Below are 27,911 nucleotides of genomic sequence, written 5' to 3'. Positions count from 1 at the left end.
CTCTGGAGGCTGGAAAGTCCAAAGTCAAGGTGCAGGTGAATTCGGTTCCTGGTGAGGGCTCTCTTCCTGCTTTGTAGCCTTCTTGATGCGTTCTTACACATCAAGAAGGAGAAGGAAAGCAAGCGTTCTGGTGTCTCTACTAATCCCATCATGAAGGCCTCATACTCATGACCTCATCTAAAACTAATTACCTTCCAAAGGCCCCATCTCCTTAGGGCTTCAATATGTGAATTGGCTTGGGAAGGGGGACATAATTCACTCATAGCAGAAGTAAAACTGTATATTAATTTGCATTACTTTAAAAATATATTTTAATTGCAAATATGTTTAAAAAGCCTGTATAGACTGCTCCAACTTTTGTCATATATATGCATTTATTTAAAAAACAAACTTTTATGTGCATAAATTAATTGTATATTTTTTAACCACCATGATGCACAATTTATATCAGTAACTATTATTTACAGAGCATCTACTTTGTTCCGGATAACTTACACACATTAGTGCTAATAGACATAGTAACTGTGTGATGGAGATAATGCAACTGTATTACCTCTGAAAACTGGATTGATCATGGTCAAAACTGGGTCTCTAACATAAGCCTGTCTGTCTCCAAAGCCACAGTTCTTCCCAATAAACCAGTGATGCTCAGCTTCGGGAGATTTTGCTCACCAGGAGACATTTGGCAATGTCTGAAGACATTTTAAACAATATTAACTGTGCAGGGAAAAGGGGGTTGCTACTGTCATCTAGCAGGTTGACAATATGATGCTGGTAAATATCCTACAAGGCACAGGACAGGACAGCCCCCATCACAAGGAACTATTTGGGGTAAAATGTCAATAGTGCTGGGGTTGAGATACCTGCACTGTACAAAAAAATACCCCTTCTAACCTTCATAGCCGATTACCTCTATGAGGCCTGATATTGTGACTCTGGGCCCATCATTACAAATTTTGGTTAACAAAAAAATCCTTAAGAAATAAATGAAAGAGAGCATTTGGTGTTTATAAAACCTGATGGTATAAAAGCTTCTTGTAAACTGGGCAGAGTAGGGTAGGAAGATAATATGCTTCTTTTCTGTTTATTTTTTTCTTTTAAATGTAATTTAATCGAGTCAGGATTTTCTTCATTTTTATACTTATGTACTGTCATAATACTGATAATTTATTTATTTGCTCTAATTTTGATTTGTTTGCTGATTCAACAATTTATCAAGTGACTATCATGAGCCAGTCACTACTTAGGTTCTAGGAAAACCGCAGAGTATAAAACAGGTAACAATTCCCTGTCCTTAGGTAGCTTATATTCCCAGTGGGGGAAAATAGCATATAAGCAAATAAACAAATCAAGTTTATCAGATGGTGAAAGATACTAATGGAGAAAATTCAAGTAGGGCATATGATTAGGGAGTGCAGAGTTGGGTTAGGAGGAAGGAGCCTGAAAAATTAGAATTTTAAGTAGAGAAGATACGGCAGTTCTCACTGAGACGTGACAGTTGAGCAAAAATCTGAAGGAAGTCTGGAGTGAGTCATTCAGGTACCTGCAGGAAGGACACATAAGGAAGCGAAAACAGGAAATGCAAATTGACTATTTTGTCATATGTTTAAACAACTTTGCCTTTAGAAGAAGAGGCTTTTTTTTTTTCTTTTTTAAGTGCCTTAGGCATAGAACTTATTTCCCTCTCTACAGAACTTTTATTCTAGTTAAAAAATAGCTTATGTTTCATGTGGTTTCACTGCTGCCATTAAAGTATTATACTGTAATAGATTACATAATTAATTTATGCATATATTTACAATGAGCAAAAAATAGTAATCTATAACATTTATTGAAAGCTTGTATCTTCCATGTGTATAAGATTATTAATGATGAAGGAATTAGTTCTGCTTCACGTGTTTTGCTTTATTTCCAATTTATTATACCCAATGTTACTATTAATGATTATGCATTTTAATAAGAGAAATTTCTAGTAAATATTATTTCAAGCTGTTATAGTTAATGTTTATAGAAATAATGAACTATAAACTAGTCATATAAATAAAATAATTATAGTTACTTAGAACAAACTTAACTTTGAAGAAGTTTGTTGTTTCAATTTCAAATATTCTAAAATTAAAGCGTGAATTATTTATGTTTATGGAATTATAGCAGTTAAAATTATCTAGATGTGGAGAAATTGGTAACTTAGCTTCTTTAAAAGAAGATTGGGTTTTTGGGGGAAGAATTATCTCTAGACACCAGTTTTCTGAGATCATGTATTTATGAAATATTACTCAGTAGAAAGCATTCACGGAATATGGACTATAATGCTTGAGAATAGTTCTCTTAATTAAATCTTTAAAATAATTTAGAAAAATAATCCCAGCTGCTGCCTGTCTCAGGGATTGAAACATTAATTTTCTTAGATAAATGAATGATCATCAGTACAATTATATTAGGTATTCATATAATTATTATAATATTTATACTTGACTTTTGTGAGAATGTACTACTTAAGATAATACAAATAAAGAGAAGCACGACAAATAACATATCATTTTAAAAGATTTAATGGTATTCTATTTACTTAAATATTGTGTTTACAACCACTTTTCAGTGAAAGATCTAGCGATTTAATTATTACACTTGTATTGCACTTTCATCTGTAATTTGATATATACAATCCAGGTTATTTTAAACGCACTATAATTATGCTAAGTATTTTAAGGGATTCTGCTTTCAAATCATACTTTTCAAAAGAGATAAGTTACTTTGCAGTGCGCACTAAGCAATGTCACTTAGTTCAAGGAACTTCAAATACATCTACCTAAATGTTCTAAGCCATCAGTCTTCTAATTGCCATAACACTATTCATTAAAGTAACAGCAATATATGAAGTATATCCAGGCAATTTGCCCAGCACTAAGTACAGTACATAGTTGTCTTCTCTAAGTACTCAAAACCACCATTAATGAAAAGTAATTGCCCATCAAAATTTACATGAAAAGTACTATGTGAAATCTCCAAAGGACTATATGTGATACTCGTCTAGCAATTTTTGTCACCTTAAAATACTATGTTCCAACAGATTGCTCTTCTTAATGCTAATTACTTAGCACAATGGATAAATACAACAATCTCAAAGTATATCATACTACTGTTTTTGTAACCAGATTATAATTGGTGATCAGAAAATGGTCTTATTAACATAAATGGAATAATTAAACCATATCAGCTATTTCATACTTAAAAGCATTAAATAGTGATTGTTTCTTCTTTGTAAACTGCTATATTTTAACTTAACTTTATCTGGAATCATTTTCAGGGAAAAATACATTGTTCACTATTTATATTTAAAAATGAACGAATTTGAAAATGTATGTATGTACATAGATAGATAGATAGATATAGAACAGGGACATAATTGTTACATATTGCCCCCATGTCTCTTCTTTATTTAAAAAAGAAGTAGTACAATGTTGAGAGTGGAAAATAAGAGTGTTTTATATTAATAAAAGATGTTTGAGTTAATATAATCACAGCAGCATTTTAATTAGAGTAAGAATATAAGAATAAATCAAGATAACTGAAGAGATTGCTCCTGAAGTCTGCTCATATACTCCAGGTATTATCTCATGTTGGAATGTAGTGGATATCTTGGAATTATGTCATGATCTGTTGAGTTTAATTCTCTTAAGCTGAACTTAATCAGATAGAAGCCCTTTTTACTCAGCAATTTTATTCAGCCCAATCTAGACTTAGGTAGATGGCCTCTAGTTATAGGAATTTTGGGGGCTATATATACCTAGATTTAGATATATTTTAAAAATAATGAGTGCCTGAATAGCATTGTGTTTAGGCTTGTTTTTCTCCCTTTTCATAATCAGTATCAGCATTATCTGATATGGTGTAAGAAAAGTATTAAACATTACAAATTTGAAATATACGTCTGTATCAATTTAATTCTGATTAATATTGTTCCATATTTAAACTGTAGCCATTCGAGAAATATTTTGAGTAGTCTAGGATAAAAGAAGAGCTCATAACTATGTGCACATTTTAAAAATACTATGCTTTAAGGTTTTTAATTGTGGGTGTTATTGTTCTACATAGTTTTTATATAGATATATCCAAAATGAACAGTACTCAGAAGGCCAATGATGAGATTATTTTGTGCTGACTTGACTTCTAATAAGATTATAGATGAGAAGAAAAAAAGATTCTGTTATCTTACCATAGAGATAAGTGCATTGTCTAAAGCCATGTGATGAGATTTAGAAAGACAGGTAGGTGACCCAGAACCTTTACAAGAATGCTCTTTAGTTAGTATAATAGTAAGACAAACAATACTTGTGGCTTGGTGAGGACCGCTAAGAAATTAGATTTAAAAAAATCATTTTTTCTCTTAAGGATGTATTTGATCTCATTATCTCTAGTATTGTCTTTAATTGAGAAATATATAAGACTTTTAAAAATTGAAAACTATTTCTTATAGTTCCATTAGAGGAACAGCAGAATATATAAAAACTCCATAGTTATAGAAAGTGGCCAGCTGGGTGCAGTGGCTCATGCCTGTAATCCCAGCACTTTGGGAGGCCGAGGTGGGTGGATCACCTTAGGTCGGGAGTTTGAGACCAGCCTGACCAACATGGAGAAACCCCGTCTCTACTAAAAATTCAAAATTAGCTGGGCGTAGTGGCTCATGCCTGTAATACCAGCTACTTGGGAGGCTGCGGCAGGAGAAGCACTTGAACCCAGGAGGCGGAGGTTGTGGTGAGCCGAGATTGCACCATTGCACTCCAGCCTGGGCAACAAGAGCGAAACTCTGTCTCAAAAAAAAAAAAGAAAGTGGCTATATAACAAATACCATGTGAGTAAAATTTCAACGTTATTTAACTATATTCTATGCTTTGGAAATTCATCTGGACAGCTCCCTTGAAATATGTGTGGTTTTTTTTTTTTTTTTTGAAATAGCTGATATGCCTCCAAGTCATTTCTATGCAAATTAAATATTGGCATTTCATATATTTTTCTCATATTTTATTTTACCATCAAGATGTTTTATGAAGAATTCTGTTTATGAGAGATCTAGTGAAAGTTGAAGAATACTTAGTGTATTTCACTGTATGCCTGTCTGATATTTTAGCTAAGTAATTACCTATGTATTCACATTTAAATTATTTTCCTTTTCTTGGAAATTATATATATTGTGATTATCCATATAATCAAAATGATATTTCCAAATAATTTACTGCCCTATCTTTAAAACAATTTTTAAATCATTAAGATGACTATTTATCTTTACATTCCAAATATAATGAGGACCATATGTATCTGCAAATTCAGAATTATATTTCCTATTCAGAAACATTATATTGTGATTTATTTCTAATGTACTGAGAACACAACTAGTAGATTTCCAGGTATAAGCATAAGGGTTCAATGAAGTGATAACATAACATTCTTTCAGAGTTTTTAAAAAAATGGCCGGGTATGTTTTTGTTTATTTTATAATTTACATATAAAACATAATATTCATGGTGAAATAAACTATAAAATAAAAAGTTATAGGACGATACTCACTTTATAAACTACATTTTTATTTTCATTTTCTGATTCAAGAGTATGCTCCTAGCTAGCAGGTTTGCTGTCCAATTTAAAGTACTGAGTTGCTATGACATAATATTTTGGTAAATGATTATTGAAATAGGCAACTTTTTCCCATGAAATAAGCTATAATGTGGAGGTTTTACATGTTTTTATTTTTAAGTGAATATATCATATCAAATTATTTGTGAAAGATAGGGACATGGCAAATGAGAACACTAAAGATCATTCATTTGTGACAATATTCGTACTTTAACCTTTTTCTTAGTAATATATTTATATTTACACCCACACATATATTTCTAGTCGTAAATTTTACAGTATTATTTATTTGGGAGTGTCAGGAGTAGGGTAGTGGTGACAGCAACATGTTCATATTTTAATAATAAGGACAGAATAGTAAATTATCTAAGATAAGAGCAGCCATTTGAAGTAGTTTTTAAAATATTGCAATAATATATAGTGTGCTCAAACCAGAGTAAAGTGCTAGTGTGTATATTCTCATCTGATATTTAAAAAGTTGTTTAAGAAGAACACTGTAAAAGGATTTAGATTAATCGAAATCAAAGTTGAAGTCATATAACATTAATGCTAATGTAGTAAATTATAAAAAATGGCAAAATGCTAACATTTAAAGATATCAGAAACTTTTATTGTAGAATTATAAGCCTTACTTAAAATGGCTACAATTTATGTCATTAAAATATATATATATATAAACTGCCTTTCACTTTTAATTTGTTATAATTATTGGTTTTCAGGTCAGTGAATGTTTCTACAATATCATTTTAATGTTTGCGTACTACTATACTGTTTGCTTATAGATATTTTATTTAAATAATTACCTATATGTACCACACATTTATTTTCCTTTATTTTGGAAATTATAGATATTGTAATTACCTTTCATAGAACAAGTTATTTTCAGAGCTTGGATACAATGATAGATGTAGCATTTCTAGGTCAAATATTTTACACATTTTTAAGGCTTTACATCAATCCTCTTTTGCTCTCTGGGTTACTATAAATATTCTGTCATTTAATGAAAGCAGTGCTATTCCTCCTTACTCTCTCTCCACTTGAAATACCTGGTTAGACTTGAAATACCTGGTTAGACTTGAAATATCTAGAGAAACATCTGGTTCTTTTTCCTTACTTTTTTCTTTTTAAATTCAGAATGTTATGATTTTCAGAACCTTCTCCATCATGACTGCCATCTTCTAAGACCGTTTCTCATTTTTTTAGATTCCTCCAAAAACTGAAAACCAAAATCTGAACACAATAATAAAGACATATTTAGAACAAGGTCTACTGAGGTTAATATTTCCTGGGCACGATTATATATGGAATTTAGTTACCAGGAGCAGTGTGTCTTATTCTGGTTATCTCAAATAATGAGCAAAATTGTCTTGTATAAAAATACATATGACCCGAAGATAAAACAGGATTGTCAACAAAATCTAAGATGGGAAATTACAGAATGGTGTCAGGGAGGGAAAACTTTTCCTCCTCTTAGGTTCAATGTCTGGTGGCCTATGAATTAAGCTAACAAAGGATATATTGACAGGAGAAAAGGCATACGATATTTATTAATATTTAATGTGTATAGAATTCACAGAAAAGAAGGAAATACCAAAGAAGTAGTGAGACTTGGGGCTTAAATACCATTTTAACAAAGGAAAGGGGGTTTGGGCTTCAAAGGATGACCACTGTGGGAAAGCGAGTGGGAAATATATGGGGGGAATTAATGGAAGATAAGGGTTATTTTAGCAAAGTTTGTTTATGCACACTCATCTCAGTTCCTACTGTCAGGGAATGAGTCATTCTCCTTTTCCTGGTATGGGAGAGAAAACACCTACACAAGGGAAATTTATACCACCTTCAGAACAGGAAATTTACGCCCTACTTTCAGGTAGAAAAAAGGAAGGCAAAGAATTCTTCCTGCATTTGCTGATTCTCAATTGCCTTCAGCTCAAAATAATTATTTTACCAAAGTGGCATGTTTTGGGAGGCATATCCTGATTCAATGGCTATGTTCATAGAGAGACCTGGAAGGTCTGATACAAGGCAATCTGGTATAAGGCAGCTCTCAGAAACTTAGCAGTAAAAAATTATGAATAGTTGGCTCTGACTGACTCATTGTCTATTATGGCTCCTTCTGCCCCCTTTGGAAATGGCTAGAAGTTATTAAAAAATTACTAAAAAATATAGACATAGCACTTGGTTGAATTTAAAGAAGTATAACCAGAGAGTGCAGAGATTGCCATTCTATCAGGACAAAATAACATCATATTCATTAATATTCACATTACTTTGATTCCAAGTCACAACCTGTCTAGAATGCCGGAAAGTCCAATCTTCTCTTTTCTTTTTAATTTAATTTAATTTTTAATTTTTTTAGAGACAGGATCTCACTCTGTCACCCAGGCTAGAGTGCAGTTGTGAGATCATGGCTCACTGCAACCTCAACACCCTGGGCTCAGGTGATTCTCCCACCTCAGTCTCCTGAGTAGCTTAGAATACAGGGGTACACCACCAAGCCCAGCTGGTTTTTTTGTTTTGTTTTGTTTTGTTTTGTTTTTAGATGGAGTTTCTATCTGTCACCAGGCTGGAGTGCAGTGGTGCAATCTTGGCTCACTGCAACCTCTGCCTCCTGGGTTCAAACGATTCTCCTGCCTCAGCCCCCCGAGTAGCTGGGACTACAGGTGTGCGCCACTATGCCCAGCTAATTTTTGTATTATTAGTAGAGATAGGGTTTCACCATGTTGGCCAGGATGGCCTCGATCTCTTGACCTCAGGATCCATCCTCCTCGGCCTCCCAAAGTGCTGGGATTGCAAGCATGAGCCACCGTGCCTGACCAAGCCCAGATAATTAAAAAAAAAAAAAATTTTGTAGAGACAGAGTCTTGCTATTTTGCCTAGGCTGGTCTCAAACTTCTGGGCTCAAGTGATCCTCCTGCCTTGGCCTCCCAAAGTTCTGGGATTACAGGTGTAAGCCATTGCCTTGGCCCAATCTTTTCTTAAGGTAACTTGCCTCAGATATTTTGCAGGGTGATTAAAATTGCTTACTTTGATTTAAAATTGATCTTCCCATTGTTTACAATCTCTAAGAGGAAACCAAGGCTACATCCGGAAGGAAATCTTAATCCCTGACCTTCAGGTGCTCCCTCTTCCAGACAGGCCTCACTACCTAGTAGAAGGCTTGCACCCAAACTCAGAAATGTCCCCATTTACAAAGGCTGACATAGAAGGAGCAGTACAACTCTGCTCCAGGTTTACTGCTGAAACTCAATGTCAGCAGCTCAAAGCGCTATTGGTACTTGAGGAAAAAGTGAGGAAGTTCTGTTCTCCAGTGTCACACTTACTTAAGGATATCAAAATGAAACTAAAGAGAAAAATCCATGAAACAGCTGCCCAGGCTCTTGCAGATAATAATTCTAGGTGGTCAGCTTTTCAATTATTTATCTCTCTCTCATTTACACATAGCTGTTTTTGCCCGAAGCATGCCTGGGGCACCAGAGTGACTAAATATGGGGTGTATTCAGTATTAGCCCCAATTTTTTCCAGACCAGAATTTCCACCAGAATATTGAGCAGTAATTCATCATTATATATCTATGTTATACCTTTGCAGGGAGCTGAAGATAGAGGTGAAAAAGGCCACTCTAATCCCCGCCTTCATGGAGGTTGCATTTGGTTGGGGTAGAGAGTAATGCATAAATATACACAAAAATGTCAGATGGAGAAAAATGGTGTGAAATAAAATAAGAAAGCTTCCCAGAGGCTTTTTCTGAGAAGATGCTATTTGAGCACAGACCTGGATGACAAGAAAGATCAGCCTTGTGAAAATGTCTAAGGAAGAGCTTACCAAGCAGATAAAATAGCAAATAGAAAGTCCTTAAAGCTAGATCGTGCTTGGCACGTCTCAGCTGGTGTAGCTAGAGTGATAGGAGCTTCATTCAGAAAAGAGGAGGGTCAAGGGAGAAAGGTCCTGAACGATGTACCCACTATAGTAAAACCTTAGTACTTCACTTTCATAGCTAGTTGAAGGGTTGAACAGAGGAGTTATAGAACCTAGTTTAGATTTTAAAAGGAGCACTCAGCATTGTGTGCCAATTGCACTGTTGCGGAGAACTTTAGGAGTCCATGGGAGAGACTATGATAGCTTGGACTAGCGCGGTAGCAGGGGTAATGGAAGGCACCAAGACCCAGGTAAGTAATTTGGAGGTAGGTAATTGGAATATATCGTTAAGGTAATATTCACACCGCTGCTTCAATGTAGGATGAATTTTCTCTCAGTGGCTCCCATTTTGCTTCTCAGACTGGACCTCAAAAATGTCTCAGACTCTTGTTATTATTTTCTACAGTACTTTATCCTGCCCTGAATAAATAAGTTGATATGGGGGAGTATATTAATCTCCTAGGGCTGCCATAACAGAATACCACAGCCTGGGTATCTTAAACAATAGACATTATTTTTCACAGCTCTGGAGGCTTAGAAATTCAAAATCAAAGTGTTAGTAGGTTTGGTTTCCTCTGAGGTCTCCATGGCTAGCAGATGGGCACCTTTTTGCCGTGTCCTCACAGTCTTTTCTGTGTGCACATCCCTATGGTCTCTTTTTCTTAGAAGGATATCTTTTCTGTTGGATTAGGATCCACCCATATGACCTCATTCAACTTAATTATCTCTTTTAGGACTCGATCTCCAAATACAGTCACATTGAGGATACAGCTTCAACATATACATTTTGTGGGGATGCAATAAAGTCTTTAACAGGGAGGGTTGTCGCCTAATCTAACCCTCTTTAGACTTTGCTTAAGCAGAGCCTTCTTAGCAAAGAGAGAAATAATTCATTACTTTCCTAAACTCAGCATATGTAAATGTCAAATAAAGTTTAATTTTTTTAACATTCTTAATGTCAGTTGTTATACAAATAGAGAGGTTCTAATATTTTATTGCCTCTACTCTAATATCATTTTACTGGAGACCACTGCATTACAGGGATGGCCATGAGACCTTGCAAATGATTACTATAGGTAATTTATATTATTTTTTTGCCACCAACAGAAATTACACTATTAATCTCAACCAGCCTCCATGAAAATTTATGTCCCTAGACACAAGAGAAGTAGTGTAAAATTATAGAAAATTTGTACAAATCCATCCATGATACTGATAAATAATGCCACACACATTCTTATTGATAGTGGGTGGAAATATTTTTCTGAGTTATTTATGTAGCAGAATCAGTATAGTCATATGAAAGTTTTAGATTTTTTTTGTTGACTCATTCATTTGTTTATTCCATATAGCTACCAATTATTGTCCTTACCATTTGAGCCATTTGGCTAAATAATTTACATATTAAATTAATGTGGTGGAATGTTTCTCATTTTACATATTAGGGGACTAATATTAAAGTCCAAGTAACTTACTCAAGATCATCCAGAGAGTAAGTGTCACAGCCAATTATCACACCAGGTTTGTGTGCTTCCAAACTGCGTTACCTTACCTAATGTAACTTTCAACCAACCTTGAAAATCACCCATGTGCCTGATTTTGGAGTAAGAGTGGAAGACAAAAGAATTAATAAAGGTGTATCTCCTGCCCTGAAGAATCTTATGTTTTAGGTCAAGTGTGGTGGCTTCACACTTGTAATTGCAGCTTTTTGGGAGGCCAAGGCAGGAAGATCACTTAAGGCCAGGAGTTCAAAACAAGCCTGGGCAATATAATGAGACCGTGACCCCACAAAAAAAATAAAAAAGAAATTAACTGGGCATGGTGGTGCATGCCTGTAGTGCTTGCTATTCAGGAAGCTGAGCTAGGAGGATTGCTTGATCTCAGGAGGTGGAGGCTACAGTGAGCCCTGATTGGACTACTTCATTCTGGCCTGAATGACAGAACGAGAACCTGTCTCAAAAAAAAAAATCTTCTGTTTTAACAAGAAGATAGGAATGTAAATAAATAAAGTCCTGTAAGACTATGAATGCTATAATTATACACAGACCACAAACCCATAAGGGATCAGGTGAATCCTTCTACCTCCTGGGGACTAGTAAACTTTCCAAATAAAGATACCGTTTGAGCCAAATCTGGAAATATGTGTCCATTATTCAGATAATGGGAGTAGAAGTAAATGGAGGGAATAGCAGTGGAGGCAAAGATTCCAGATGGAAGAAGTAAATTGAGGCCAGCACAAAATGGCACAGAGATGTTTGGGATTTATCCTTTTGGAAACTAGAAATACTGTCAACTCTGTATTAACCCATTACCTGGGTAGTGGAAAGTAGGAGGCGAGCACCGGTAAAATGTGGTTCAGACCCACCTAATCCCAATTTGTGACTTAAGATGGATATTTAATCACATTTAATTTAATGTATTAAATTAATCACATTAAATAAATCACATTTAATTTAATGTATTAAATTAAAATGTTTAAATTGTTTGCTCTGTTAGCTGAGTAGTTCTTTCATTCTTCTTCCCCATCCTACTCTTCCTCTTCTTCCTTTTTCGAATGAAAATAATTTTAGGTAACATCAGTTTTCATTGAATGAACTCTACATTTTATTTTCTAGATATCCCAGCAAGCGGTCATTCAGAGCTGCCTTGTTTTTGTCAGCTAGCTCCTCGCTCTCACTGTCATTCTCCCCTTCACATTGCACAAATACTAGTTCGCTGGCAACAGTCAAGCCATCAGCTTGGAAATTAAATTACCTGCCATTCTCCAGTTTTTCTCTGTGTAACCCTAGACTGCCCCTTCAGCTCTCCATGAGGCAAGTCTCTCAATATAACAATGAATGGAAAGAGTTTAGGGCCGTATCTGTCAGTTCAAGGCCACAAAGCCTTGAAAGCAAATTCTGGGCTTTGTTCTTCAATGCTCTCCGTCTTACCTTCATTGTCCTCCAAATTCTCTGCTTAAGAAAAAAAAACATCTTAGGAAAAGGCATAGAAAAGAGACTTCTATTCTGTCACTGCCACAAGAAAGAGATCTTTGCACAGAGCTTCAGACAAACTGCGGGAGCTGCTCCCACACTGAAGAGAAGCTAATAGACTAACAGACTGCCGTAAGCAAACATATCCACCTCTGATTGTCCAGGTGGAGGGGCGTTCCTGATTTGCAGTAGGTACAGTGTAAAAACGTAATGGCTCCTACATACTTGTAAATAATAAATTCACTCTGATATGTAGATATTTCTCTCATTCACAATAGTTTTAATTATTTTCCCTTACAAATATGCTGCCTTTTGGTTATTTTCTTCCATGTTTTGCCATAACATGGTGAATCTATCCCTGGAAAATTGAAAGTTGACTGCAATTCAATATTCCTGGAACACAGAGCACTTTGGGCAGTCACAGATCTGGAGATGGAAAATTAAGCAGGCATCTAATCTTGGATGGCTTTTGTGCCATGCCTTTGGCAGGGGGAAGCCATTGGAGAGTTTTAAGCAGCAGAGGGACATGCTCACATTTGCATTTTAGAATGATCACTCCAGTGTTCCCTCAGCAATGGCAGTCAGGAGAATGAGAAGTGATGAGACCCTAAGCTAAGCAGTTTCTATGGGGAAGATGAGGAAGTAAAGCTTTCCCGAGACAATGAGGACAAATAGTTAAGTGGGCAGTTTAGATGGGGGTCTAGGAGAAGCAATGGAGTTGGGGAGGGAAAAAACAATGACTGGCCTCACCTCTGATGACTGAGTGGGTACCATTCGCTGAGAAAAGTCCACTGGGAAAGACTCATGATTGGGAAAAATAAATTAAATTTTATTTTGGTAATTTAAAGTTGAGGTGACTTTGTTGTATTTACGTAGAAATACCTACTATACAGTTAAATACATCAGGAGGATATTTAGGGATAACATTGAGATTTGGGAGCTGTTGGGGTGATATAGGGGGTAGTTAGTGAAGTCGTAAGTGAGAATACTCCCCACCCTTCCCAAATTCCTAGGGTGTCTTTTGATATTGGTGATATTGATTTTGATATTCTAAAAAATATGTTGATTTTTTAAAAGTTGTAGATATTATTTGACTTGATACTATGGAATCTCAAAATATGGCTGTCCCCTCAACTTGTATTTTTCTTGAAGTTCTCTGATTTCCTGCTTCCAAATGCCAGCTTGCTCTCTAGATTTGCTGCTGTCCTGCCTGGGTCTCTAATCATTGTCATGCTGGAAGGTTCTCTTTTGCCTCTCTCTCAATTTCCTATATATCATATACTCTTTTCCAGTTTACTCCTTTGATTTAGTGAAGTACAGCTTCCAGCAGCTTTCTGAGAAAGGTGCTTGTGAAGCAGATTTATCAAGACAATGCTGTATTTTATGTTTACATATCATTAATTGAGTATGGAAATCCAGATTGGAAATAATTTGGTATCAAATCTTTTCAGACATTCTTGTCTTCTCAATAATAAGTTGCAGTTGAGAAGTCCAGTGCTATTATACTATTATGTCTTTTGATCATTACTCTTTCACTCTAGAAACTTGTAGAATCTTTTTTTTCCCCTTTATTCTGGCATTTCATGACAACATGTGTCTGTTTTGCTGGGAACTTATTTGGCAATTTCAATCTAAAAACTGATGTCCTTCAGTTCTGAAAAATAATGTCAAATTATTTTTTAAATGTTTCTTCTATTTGTTTTACAATTATCTCTCAAGGTCGTGTAACTTAGAGGGTGAACTGTCATTTTCTGTTTATTTCCTTCCTTAAAAAAATGTTCCTCGAGGATTTTTTCAACTTTAAACTTTCTATCAACATTTTAAATTCAGCTACACTCCTTTTAATTTCTCAGAGTTCAAATTTTGTTGTTTTTTTTTTAAACCTTTTCTTCATTATAACCTCCTCTAGCTTCATGTATATCATTTCTGTAATTTCTCTGAGGATATTTGTTTTCATTTTATTCTGTATTGTTTTCTATTTTTGCTGCTGCTTCTGTTTCTTCTGAATTTTTCTTTTCTGTTTTTTTAATTTGATTTCTTGCTCGTGGTGTAGTCATTCTTTAATTATCTGGTGTTTCTGGGCTGTGTCTTCATCTTTCTAAAGATCATCAGAAATTCTGAGTTCAAGCAGGAGACCTTATGTAATGATAAACATCTTTAAAAATAGCTGCACTGAGCCGTGTGTGTGTGTGTGTGTGTGTGTGTGTGTGTGTGTGTGTGTGGAGGCAGAATCCTCCAATTATCTCTTTCTTTGGAGCATTGGTCTAGACAGTTTCCCCCAATAGGGAAACCTTTTAATATCTCACATGGGGTATGGAAACCTGGATGTCAGCCTCCCCAAAAGTCGGGGTAGGGGAATGAGGTCTAATTTAGCAGTTAGGTCTGTGGTTCTTAACCCTATTTGAACATTATGGTGGGAGATTTGAAAAAGTCTCATGTTCGTGACATAGGCCAAAACAATTCAGTGACAATCTCTAGGGGTAGCACCCAGACATTTTTAAAAAGGTCTTCCAGGTGATTCTAATGTTTGTCTCAGGTGAAGACCCACTTGGCCAGCAGCATCAGAACATCTGCATCACCTGGGAACTCTTCATAAATGCCAATTGTTGGGCCCCACTCTTGAACTACTGGATCATACAGTCTGGGGTGGAGCCCAACAATCTACGGTTTAAGTAGCTCTCCAGGTAATTCTAATTCATGCTGAAATTTGAGAACTTCTAATGTAGATTATCACTTAATCCTTCTTCTCAGTGTCCTTGGTAATCCTTTTGGGTGAATTTCTAATCTTTCACCAGGCTTGAGGAAAGACACTCCCTTGGCAGCGTACTCTGGATTCTAACCACTTTTTTAATAGACTAAAGCAATCCTCCTATTTTCAATTGCATCTATCTCCCTATTTTTAGACATTTTAAGGCCCACAATTTCTAATCTGGTCTGAGCTTCTGCAGTACAAATTAACTTGCATCTGACCTCCTCCTATTGCAGGTCTAGACTTTCATTTTATCTATTAACTCATGACCAGTTATAATCTACTTTCAATCCACTTCTGCTTTTTATTGCCATGGTCTTCTATTCTTCGTCTGTGTAGCCTTATGAATTTTTTATTGTTTTCTTACAAATTTTGGTTTGCCAGGAGAGAGAAGAGATAAAATTGGTCAGATAAAACACAAGACACCCAGTTAAAATTTAATTCCAAATAAATAACAAGACTTTTTTTTGTATATCCTAATAAACTACTCTTCATTTATCTGGAATTCAAATGTAACTAGGTATATTTTCTATTTTAAACATGAAGGGCTGATTTTTTAGAAAAATCTAATTTTAAGTCATGGATCTCAACAGTTCTGGCATGGGGCAGGAAAAATACATATTCTGAATATTTCAAAAATAAGTTATTAATTTTAATGATACATCTTAAGAGGTAAAGCATTATAAAAATTTTAATAATTATAATTCCAAAATATAATTGAAATATGTATTCAACTGCCTTTAATTTGGATTGAAACTTTAATTCGATTTATATTAATCAAGTTATGTTTGCACTGAGTAGTATAGTGTTATGAGGTCCAATGGGAGACTATTTTACGAATAGGGCAGCGTAGTGGAAAAAGCATTGAAATTCAAGTAGTGCTGAGTGGGAGTTAATGCCACGCTCCTGCTGTGTGACCTTCAGGAAGGCCACCTTTCACTTTTCCATTTGCTTATTTTTAACAGTGTGTGTGTTACCACATCATGTCGCTTTTATGACAATGAAATAAGACAATTGTATTTACTCAATTTAGAGACTTCCAAAGGGCCTGGAACTTAGTGCTTGGTAAATACTATTTTCCTTCTCTCTCTCTCTTTTGGAGAAGATTTTGGAGACTGTACAGTAGGATCAATGTATATTTATGTTAATTATCAATATTAACATATTTAACATATGAATATTAAAATAATCCATGAATTCCTTTAATATCTCTGTTAGTGAAAGTATTATTTTGCTAGGGCTGCCATAACAAAGTCCCACAGACTGGATGGCTTGACAGAAGTTGATTTTCTAGTAGTTCTGGAGGCGAGAGGTCTGAGATCAAGGTGTTGGCAGGGCTGGATTCTTCTAAGGTCACTCTCCTTATTTGTAGATGACTGTCTTCTCCCTGTGGTTTCACGTGGCCTTCCTCAGTGCATATCTGTGTCCCAACGTCCTCTTCCTATAAGAAAACCAGTCACACTGGATTAAGGTCCATCCTAATGGGGCCTCGTTTAGACTTAATTATTAAATACCTCTTTAAAGACTCTCTCTCTAAATACAGTCTCAGTCTGAAGTACTGGAACTTAAGAATTTAGCATATGAATTTTGGGTGGGAGTTACAATTTATCCCCTAACCATGAAGTAGATTTACTCATTATTACTCATACACAGCTTAACCCCTACCCTATATTAGCTCCCTGCTTCTGTACAAGCTTAAGCAAGCAGTGTTTGAATTTCAATAATTTCTGAAGATTCTAACATCTTCATGTCAATAACAGTGTGAAAGAACAACCACAAAAAATGTGAGATGAGCAAATGTGATTCCAAGTAATAATTATGCAGTCAAAAACAAAGTTCAAAAGAATGCAAAACATTGTGAAGAATATAAAGAATTACAACACAGGATCCTTGCTCTCAAGAGCTTTCATCCCTGGATAAGGAGTCAAAATGAGCACAAATGAAACGATAAGGAAAAGCAACCATTAAATACAAAATCATGTGATTCTGTCTGTAGAGGAGCCTTAGAATGAGGGAGAAAGAAGTATCAGTGTGGGCTGTGCTAGTCTGAAATACTTTACTGAGGATGTGCACTGAAAGGTGAATATAGTGGAGTTACGTGAAGACACATGTATGAAAACCATCATAAATAAGAATTGAACGGTGACTATTTTCTTCATAGCACTAATAGCAGTCTTCACTTATTTCTTTTCTATTTGGTTATTTGTTTATGTCTGTCTCTATTACTAGAATATTAGGTCTATAATGGCAGAGATCTTACTACTCTTGTCTCCTGTCATTTTTCCATCATCTGCAATCATACTTTACAAATAATAGATGCTCAATATTAATTGAATAAATGGATTAATGAATATTGTAAGATGATAAGGCTGGAATTAGAAAGGAGTCTTAGTAGGTGGAATAAATTTGATTTGTAGGGCTTTAAAAATCTGATAAGAGAATTTAAAATTTGAAGCTGTATATAATGAGGAGGCTTCGAAGAATCTTAAGCAAGAATTATGCATGATGAAAGATAAGATTTTAGATGACTTCAACAACCTAGAATAATTTTTCCAGGACAATTAGGGTCTTAGATTCACACTGGTCATTCTTGAGATGCCTGTTGTCTGAGTCCTAATGGTCCTTGATGAGCACAAACTTCTTTGGTCATGGTCTTCAAGGCGGTGGTTCTTTGTAGTCTGCTCCTTTACCCATTTATTTACTGACCCCGTACCATGCCATCAGAATCCAATTGATCACGCTCAGAAACTTTATGTGTGAACAGAGTGTGGTTTTGTGCTTCTCTTAGAAGCCCTACCCACCCAAAGCTATGATCCAGAACTGAGTTTCATAGATATCTCTACTGTCTAGGGAGCCACGAAAGAGTGAGTTTGGCATTTTATGTGTTGCCTGTGGAAATTAGTTTTCTCCAGGGCCGAAGGGTAGGGTAAACAACCACAGTGTCTGCCATGGTTTGCCTACCTTCTAGTGGTCGAGGTAGAAAGATTTTTTTCTGATTTTTGTTTCTAGTCTCCTGTAGCAATAAAAATAATGCGATCAGAAACAATTTTTTTTATTATCTTGCCATAGAGATGTGTTCAAATGTTCAGTTTTAAATAAATGTAACCCAGGCCCAAAATAAATTACTTAGCTGACTGAAATGTGAGAATTTGCAGAGAGATACATCTTGGAGAATCATCTACCCCCATGGCTCTCTTTAGCTTTAATGTGTGTAGTTTCTGCTCAAGACCCATTGGGTCTGAGAGGGCGAGTAAGGAGGGAACATCTTCATTTCCTGAGTGGCACATTCAGTTAGGGGTGGTCCAAATAAAAACACCCCTGTGCTCCAGTGTTATAGCCTTAGCCTCACTCAATCACCCATGTCCCCATGGTGAGGGGCTTTGGCCTAGGAGACAGAAATGGAACACATTTTGATTTGGACTTTAAAAATGGCCTTTTTCTTTAGTCAGCCAGCCAGCCCAGTAGGCCCTCAATTCTACACTTCAGTTAAATTCCTCTTGTTAATTTTTGATTTTGCCCATAATTTATCCTTTAATATTTTTATAAATTTTATTTCTGAAGTAATAAACACATAATAACAGAACACATAATACAGAAGAGACTCTTATCAATTATCAATAGCAATGTCTCCTACTCTGATCTTTCTATCGCCACTCCTGCTTCTTAGGGACAAATCTCTTACAGCTGTCTATTATTAGTTGTAGTTGTACTATTTTCTTTCCTTCCTTCCTCCCTTACTTTCTTTTTTCATTTCTTTTTTTCTTCTTCCTTCCTTTTTTTCTTTATCTTTTCCTGGAGTTCTTACTCCCAGAGTCTTCTATTCTCATGATCCAATATAGACAACTTTTTATGCTTGCCTCATAGCATTTATTCTGGGGCTTTCCTTTGCCATCTGGCTTTGTTCAGTTTCCTGTTTTTTAGATTCCTTCTCATTATCTTGACTTATTTTCTCATTTTGTTCCAGCTTAACTTTCAGTTTCTGTTTAAGAAAGAGTTCATGGGAGGTAAATTTATGATATATATCTCCCCTCTGCACTGCTACACACACACACACGCATACACACACACTCTCACAGAGAGACACACACACACACACACACACACACACTTTTTTTTTTTTTTTTTTGAGACAGAGTCTCGCTCTGTCACCCAGGGGCTGGAGTGCAGTGGCACGATCTTGACTCACTGCAACCTCTGACTCCCGGGTTCAAGTGTTTCTCCTGACTCAGCCTCCTGAGTAGCTGGGATTACAGGCGCACATCACCATGCCTGGCTAATTTCTGTATTTTTAGTAGAGACGGGGTTTCACCATGTTGGTCAGGCTGGTCTCAAACTCCTGACCTCGTGATCCACCCACTTTGGCCTCCCAAAGTGCTGGGATTACAGGCCGGAGCCACCATGCCCGGCCACACTTCTTACATTTAATTAATAGTTTACTATAGAGTTCTACCTAGATTGTAATTTCCCCTAAGAATTTCCCAGGCATTGCTTCACTGTTTTCTAGTTTCTAGCAGTGGTGAAGAGAAGTCTAGCATGGTAGTTTGCAAAGAAGAACTGGGTAATCCTTTGTAAGTGACTTACCTTTTTCTTACCTCCAAACTTTTAAAAAAGATTTTTTTTAAGCACAGTGTTCTGAAATGTTACATGCATATATTCATTTTTTCTATTCTTTTTGCTGGTGAATCACTTGAAACTGTCGTCCTCAAACTTTTTGGTTGCAGGACCATTTTATAGTCTTAAAAATTATTGAGATCCCTAAGAGTTTTTTAGATGTGGGTTATACATAACAATATTAGTTATTAAACCTGATAAAATTTAAAAAATATTTATTACAAATTCACTTAAACATTACAAAATAAACATTAATCTTTATATGTTATATTTTTAATGTTAGTAGTTATATTTTCTCAAAACAATTAGGAGAGTGGCAATGGTCTACATTTTGCAAATTTTCTGAATGTCTTAATATAATATAGCTGAATTTTCATATCTGATTCAGGAGATGTTGTGTGGGTTCATATCTATGCCATTAGAATAGAGAGGATTATTTTAAAAGCTTTTCAGATGATTGTGGACATTATTCTTTTAAAACTACACCAAAACTCAACAAATGTTAGTTTCTTAAAGGTGAATAGCAAAGAGCATATCATTAAATTTTTATTTCCTCTCATATATAATTTGTTGGCCTAATTGTCACTACAAATTAATCATTTACTATGCGTGATTTTGGCTCAGCTTGTGTTGTTCATTTGAAAAACATTGCTTCCTTCAGTTATGTATATCTTCCCAGTGTAGACATATTTCGTTATACCATATCAAAAAAAATACATTCATGAATATTGCCAGAAATCTCATTAGAAAAATTTTTAGGTATTAGGAAGCTGTCAAACTTATGGTATTGATAGAAGTTTTCCAACACTCTAATCTTCATTTGAAAGCTTTAATTTTATCATTGAAAATAAATTATCTCAGTTTTCTTATATGACAGTTTTTATATTTCATTCATTTTTGAGTAAACATCTTTTAAATATTGAACTCTGAATAGCCATAGTCTGTCTGTCATTCTTCAAAGATAAAATGATGTTCTATGAAAAAAGTAGCTAATTCTTTTTGCAGTTCAAGCAATCTCATAAGACATTCCCTCCAGGCAATTGTATGTTGGTATGCAGCAGAAGGACCTTATGCACTTTTCATTTTGTGACACAATATTAAAGTGTCATGTCCTAGCTTTAATAAAATTAATACTTTTTATTGATCAATTAAGGTAATTTTTAAGTAAAACTGGCGTTTTTTTTTCCCCTGTGAGTGCATGGCAGTAGTGAATTCAGTGATTCCTAGTACAGTTTAATGCTACTGGGCTTTCAAAACAAATATTCTACTAACCTTTTTTTTACTTTTTTTCTACCATTTTTTGAGGTTTCTTTGGTCTTTTTTCTCTGTATTATGGAAGGTTGCCTCTACCATATTTTCTGATGGTTCTATTGAAAAATACTTTTTAGTAGATTTTTTAATCTCTAAAGACTCCTCTTTTGTAATTGTTCATTTTTTACAGCATCTTTTATTTTCTTGAGTGGCATATGTACTAGAATCTCTTGAGTATGTTAATTAGATATTAGATAATTTAAAACAAAAGGATTTTTTCTAAATTATTATTTGTGTACCTATGTTTATCTTAGTGTTTATTTTTCATTGTGCTAGTATTTCCCATTGAGCTGGAGATCCTTGATTTCCTATGATGTTTAACAAAGAAGTACTGTGTTATCTTTCATGGATGTCTCTTACCTTTATGAGAGTAGAAGTCTTTTCACTTGGTATCTTCCTTGAGGGGAGTTCTGCAAGGCATTTGACATTGTGACTTGTAGATTTAGTTTCAGGAGGGACCTGGGGGGTCAGGATTTGATTCCCATGAATGCCAGAATGAAGAGAACTGTGTTGCATGGCCCCAGCTTTAATATTCAAAACCTCTTCACTGAGTATCTTAGAAAAGAGCTGTGGCTACTTATTTGAGACTTTTTATCAGCTGTCAGCCCTCTGTGAGCTAGGGGCAAAGAGCTAAGGAGATGGAGGTGGTATTACATATAAAAATATCTTTAATTGCCCAAATAGACTTAAATAACCTTATTTTAACTTCTAGGTAGAAATTGATTTGTGGTCTCAATTTGTGGCCATTAATTCTATTCTCCTTGATAAGTCTAAATCATTCAAATCCTTTTACATTGTAACTTTATTTTAAATTACTGCATTGCCTTAAATGTTTTTAATGCTCTCATGGAGTCTTGGAAAGAACACAAGTTTTGCAGATAGGGAGACCAAATATGTAAATGTGATTAAGTTACTTAATCTTCATAGAGTCTCAGATTCTTTATAAAATGGAACGATAATCGTTTCCTTACAGTTTTGCTTTCACAATTTGAAATAATACAATATGAGGGAGATATCTCTATTTCTTTTATCTGTGGCACACTGTAGATTCTCTGATATCAAATGAGCACTCAATAGGTGGTACCAGTATAAATTAATACAATTTTGGAGAAAGGGTCACTAGAAGAAATAGAGAAGGTTAACAATTGTGAAGAGACCAGTAACGGAGAGCACACATGATCAAAAGCTTACATACTTTTAACAAACAGAAAGTTGGAGAACAATGTATATTTTATAATTGTTGTTTAGATATTTTCCTAGATTTTGCCATTTATTTATAAATGCCTATAGTACAAAACTACATGATCATGTTTAAGTATGTAAATAATAAAAGCTGATTTTATATTAATTTGAAATATGCTTTTGTTTATATCTATATGCTTACATATTATGTAAAATATAAGAATATTATATATTCTTTTCTAAGAAAAAGAAAAGTTAAATTGAAGAATCTAACTGTAGAGGAGAAGGAAAGTTTGAACAATAAAATGTCACTATGAGCTGCATTTTTAAATGTAAAAGTGATTTTACTGTTTCCCTTAGAAACAGAGTTTGGAAATATAACAAAAGAAATCAGAGAGTATTATAGTTTAGTAAGTATTTATTATTATTTAATAAGACAATTATACTTTCCTTTAAAAAATATCTTTCCTTTTTCTAGATAAGAAACTGTGGTGGGCAGACCAAAACTTAGCTCAGCTGGGAACCTGCAGCAAAAGAGACGGAAGAAACCCCACCATCCTACGGAATAAGACTTCTGGGGTAGTTCATATGAAAGTATATGATAGAGAAGCACAGCAAGGTAAGTCACACTAATGAATTTGTGCCAGGTTTTGAATACATAATGTGCTCTTTTTTACACTAGCTCCTCAATTCAACAATAGAAGGTTTCTATTCTTGCTTCTAATAAAAACAGAGAAAAAAGGAAAATGTGGCTTACTATTGTAGGAGAAATGCCTTTAACATAGGTGCCTAATGAGCTTTGAAAGCATTAGCAAACCTGCCTTAGGAGTCTTAATTTGTCAGGTCTTCAAAGAGGTCTTATCCTGTTCTTGACTAAAAAAATACAAGAATAAGAAAATATATCCTGGCAAAATATATACAATGCATAGTTAAGCCCAGAATCTGAATGAACTAGGGGACTTCAAATAGACTACATCAACAAAAGAATTCCATATCCAAAGGACTACAATTGTTTGGCTGTAATCATTTTGCGTTTTTGTTTTTGCTTGTCCAAATTGTGTGCAGTGAAATGGAGCGAGAGAAATAACAGATGGTTTACATAGGTAGACTTGTCACACTGCCCAAATGGCAAATGGATTAGAGATGGCAGCCAGTACAGCCCCACATCTGCTAGTCCTTTCTTACTTTTTGCTTCATAATCCATGACATCGGCAGAATTCTCTTTCTAAGAAAAAAAAAAAAAAACAACCAAAAAAAAATGTACTGTACTTTCATACATTAGTCTCTTCCATGAAAATCCTTAGCTTCACATACTTTTCTTAGGAAAAGTTTTCCAGAATGATTTTGAACACTAAGATAGGGATTTTCATCTAAAGGATTTGGGGTATGTAGACTAAAGCAGAGAAGAGCAGGGGGAATAATAGAAAACCAAGGGGATTGCTATTTCTGCAGATAGGTAATGACCATCAAGCAAGCAGATTTTATTGAACATACCAATTGAGAGCGCTGCCTGCACATCAGGAGACAAAATGGAGATCAGATTAGGATTTGCCTTCCCTGTACAGGGAATGGGTCACGCTGGTTTGGAATCTTTACTTGCCCCAAGCAGAAGAAAACATATTGCTTATTCATGAAAAAATTAATAACTTTAGAAGAAAAAAATTGCTTTAAACATTTATCTGAAGTATTTGTTGTGTTCCTTTCATTGTTGAGAATCTACGAATGTTTGTAGATTCACATATACAGAATGTATGTGCACCCAAGAGAATGTATATACATACATATACCTGAGAATGTATAACCTGAGAATGTATATAATACCCAAATGGTTATCTATTTGTTCTCTGAATTTTTTGGGTCATGTCCACAATAATAAACAAGGATATTTTTCACTAGCAATTCAGTAATGAAACTTTTTCTGTATCAAAATAATTGTACTGACATTCAAGTCATGGGAAATAGATTATGTAATTGAGAATAAAATACTGGTACTCAGTAAATAAAACATTGAAACATTTTCTCAGATTTCCATAGAATATAACTATGTGTAAAACTCACAGTACTATTGTAAATCTCAGTGAATAACACATACATATGAGACTGTATCTGAAAACATAACATTAGAAAATATGCGACAGAGAGGGAAGGTGTGCAAGAGAGAGAGAATTTCCAAACAAAGCATTTAAAAAATATTTACCCACTTTTCCAAACTGTGAACAAACACATGCTTTGTTTTAAGCTGTAAATTAACATGTCAAATTTTCTGGATATAATTCCAATGAATTATTTAGGGGAAAACATTTAGTATATGATTTTCAGTGCACTTTACTCCTGCTAACAAGATGTTCCCCATCTTTTAAAGATTTGATTCTATAGGTATAATTGGGTGTTCTATGCTCTGTGAAAGTATTGCCAAATGAACAAGGACCTCTAGCACTTAGGAATCAATGGTATAATATGACTAAACTTAAAATTTAAGCAATGAAAATACCATTTTTACGAGAATATGCTGATAAAAGCGTCTGTATTAAAGACAATTCCATTAACAGAATTACTGCAGGTAGCATAAAAGCTTCATTAGTATGAAATATGACCAATTTAGGACTCTTTAAGGTGTTAACATCCCTGCCTATTTGGATTTCAAAGTACAATTAGTGACTTAATATATCATTTTTGGCAAAGATCACTGGAGAGTTGAGAATTCTTGTTAGTCAAGTGGACTTTCTAGCTCCACTAGAGATTTGGTGCAAGAGGTTTCAACATCAATATCATTATAAATTATTAAGCCAAGCTAGTATTTATAATTTGATAGATAACATAAATTTAAACATAAAACATAAATTTGTTACATAAATTATTACTTTTTAACTTTACTATATTTTCTACTTTATATTTAACAGAAAAAGAACTTTATTGTAACTAAGAATTCATTTCGTTATTTTTTACTTTTTCTCTCCTTCATTATTAATTTCTTCTTAGAGACTAAACAAAGGATATATGAAATGTATATGGTTAGTGTTTAACATTAATTGTTGAAATATATTAATTTTATTGTTTATCAAAAATATAGTTCTCTCCATATATCTGAATATTTATCTGAAATATTATATACAATACTTATATATGGCTATTTTTGCAATTATATTAAAAATATACAGCCCCAGACCCAGAAGGTCCTTTTTTTCACGTATTTTTGCTGTTATTAAGGCCATATAACCCCTCACATTCTCTTATTTATTTATCTATTTTTTGAGATGGAGTCTCACGCTGTCACCCAGGCTGGAGTGCAGTGGCACTATATCAGCTCACTGCAACTTTCGTCTCCTGGGTTCAAGCAATTCTCCTGTCTCAGTCCCCTGAGTAGCTGGGATTACAGACACCCACTACCATGCCTGGCTAATTGTTTTTGGATTTTTTTTTAGCAGAGACGGGGTTTCACCATGTTGGCCAGGCTGGTTTGGACTCTTGACCCTAGGTGATCCGCCGGCCTCAGTCTCTCTCAAAATGTTGGGATTACAGGCGTGAGCCACAGCGTCCCCGGCCACATTCTCTTATTTTTACAAGTTCATTGTCTTTCCTAACCTATTTCTCTTTACTTCTTGTTCTTTTTTTTTTTTTTTTTTTTTTTTGAGACAGTCTCACTCTGTTACCTGGGCTGTAGTGCAGTGGTATAATCTCTGCAACCTCTGCCTCCAGGGTTCAACGATTCTCATGCCTCAGCCTCCCAAGTAGCTGGTATTACAGGTGTAGCCACCACGCCCGGCTAATTTTTGCTTTTTTGGTAGAGATGGGGTTTCGAGACAGGCTTGTCTCAGAACTCCTGACCTCAAGAGATCTGCCCACCTTGACCTCCCAAAGTGCTGAGATTACAGGTGTGAATCACCCTGCCTAGCCTCTTCAATTCCCTTATTTCTCTTTCTCTCCAAATGTTGTTCTTTCAAGCTTTATAGTTAAGTACAATCTGCCGATCTCTCCCCAGCCTTTCAGTCTCGGTAGTTGAAATACATCTGCATCTAAATACATCTCTCTAAAAGATTGGCATTACATTAATATACCCATGTTTTCTACAAAATGAAATATGTGGATTGTCAGTATATAATTATTATAAATCTAGGCTGGGGGCAGTGACTCATGCCTGTAATCCCAGCAATTCGGGAGGCCGAGGTGGGTGGATCACTGGATGTCAGGGGTTCAAGACTAGCCTGGCCAACATGGTGAAATCCCATCTCTCCTAAAAATACAAAAATTAGCCAGGCATGTTGGCAGGCCCCTGTAATCCCAGCTACTTGGGAGGCTGAGGCAGGAGAATTGCTTGAACCCGGGAAGTGGAGCTTGCGATGAGCCAAGATTGCACCACTGCACTTCAGCATGGGCAACAGAGTGAAACTGTCTCAAAAAAAAAAAAAAAATATATATATATATATATATACACACACACATATATATATTGTAAATCTATAAATATAATTGTTTCATTATTTGATAAATGAGAGAAATGAAATTTCATCTTAATGTTATACATCAGCTTGGAAAAAATGTGGAATGAATTGGTTAATTTTTATTAGTTTATATAGGATAAATGTAATCATTTTAAAAGTTCAGGGCCATTATATGGCCCTACATAAAATGGAGTTCATCAGTGGCCAAACTGGCAGATACAGGACATGAGCAGCGAATGTGGTAGATCTCCTGATGAGAAATCTCCCAAGTTGAGAGTATTTCACACTTCAAAAATGACAGAGCTCATGACAGATTCGATTGAACAATTAAATCTCATCAGACCATCTTGAATTCAGAAGAAGAGAAATAATGAGCTGCATTGGTATTTTGAAATTTCCACAGAGAACTATTGATATCGAGCTTTCATCATGCTTTGTAATTCTCACTGGATTTATGGTACTTCATATCAGTTCTTGAACATCCAGTAAATGGCATTGCATGCTCTAGAATAATAAAAAAGATGTAAAAATCGGATTTTTAATGAACTTTCTGGGTAAGATTGTAAATTACTTAACTTCACACTACCAGCATTAATTAGCACATTGGGCCTAGTAAATTCAATGGAACATCTTTAGTAGGGATTCTAGAATGCCTACCTGTGGTTACCTGACTAATATTTGTCATTGGTACTCCACAGAAAGAAGAGGAATTAATATGCCAATTAATTAGATGACTCTTATGGCTGTGTTTTTCATATATTTTGGGAGAATTATATTTCTATGAATGGGAAAATTTATTTCCTTGCTTTTAAAAATTAATTGAATACATATACACATACATACCTCCTTTCTTTTAGACGCATAATCTTTGAGTGGTTAGTAATAATTTAACAGCTATTTATGTGACACATTTGGATAAAATATTCTTGCAAAGGAAGTAATTGTAGAGTTGAAGTAAAATTTAAAAATCAAAAGAGAAAAAGATGCTGGTTTCTCCGATCTTAAAATATTACAAAGGTCTACGAAAATATTTATGACAAATCAATTTCCTTTTGCTTTTCCGTAACTATTAATCTTCTCATGTGTGTCTGTTGACTT

General features: G+C 34.9%; 1 protein-coding gene across 1 annotated transcript in view; it reads left to right on the top strand.

Annotated features, from left to right (window-relative positions):
• Window positions 1–27,911, top strand: part of LRP1B (LDL receptor related protein 1B) — a 1,899,171-nt gene that overhangs the window by 1,324,987 nt on the left and 546,273 nt on the right. The window contains exon 33 of the mRNA XM_024243817.3: window positions 22,853–22,993. Coding sequence (XP_024099585.3) covers window positions 22,853–22,993 — 141 coding nt within the window. The remainder of the gene's footprint in view (window positions 1–22,852; window positions 22,994–27,911) is intronic.

The sequence above is a fragment of the Pongo abelii genome, chromosome 11, assembly GCF_028885655.2.
Source record: "Pongo abelii isolate AG06213 chromosome 11, NHGRI_mPonAbe1-v2.0_pri, whole genome shotgun sequence".
NCBI lineage: Eukaryota > Metazoa > Chordata > Mammalia > Primates > Hominidae > Pongo > Pongo abelii.
Note: the sequence above shows the minus strand (reverse complement) of the source record. Positions and strands in the feature narration are given on the sequence as shown.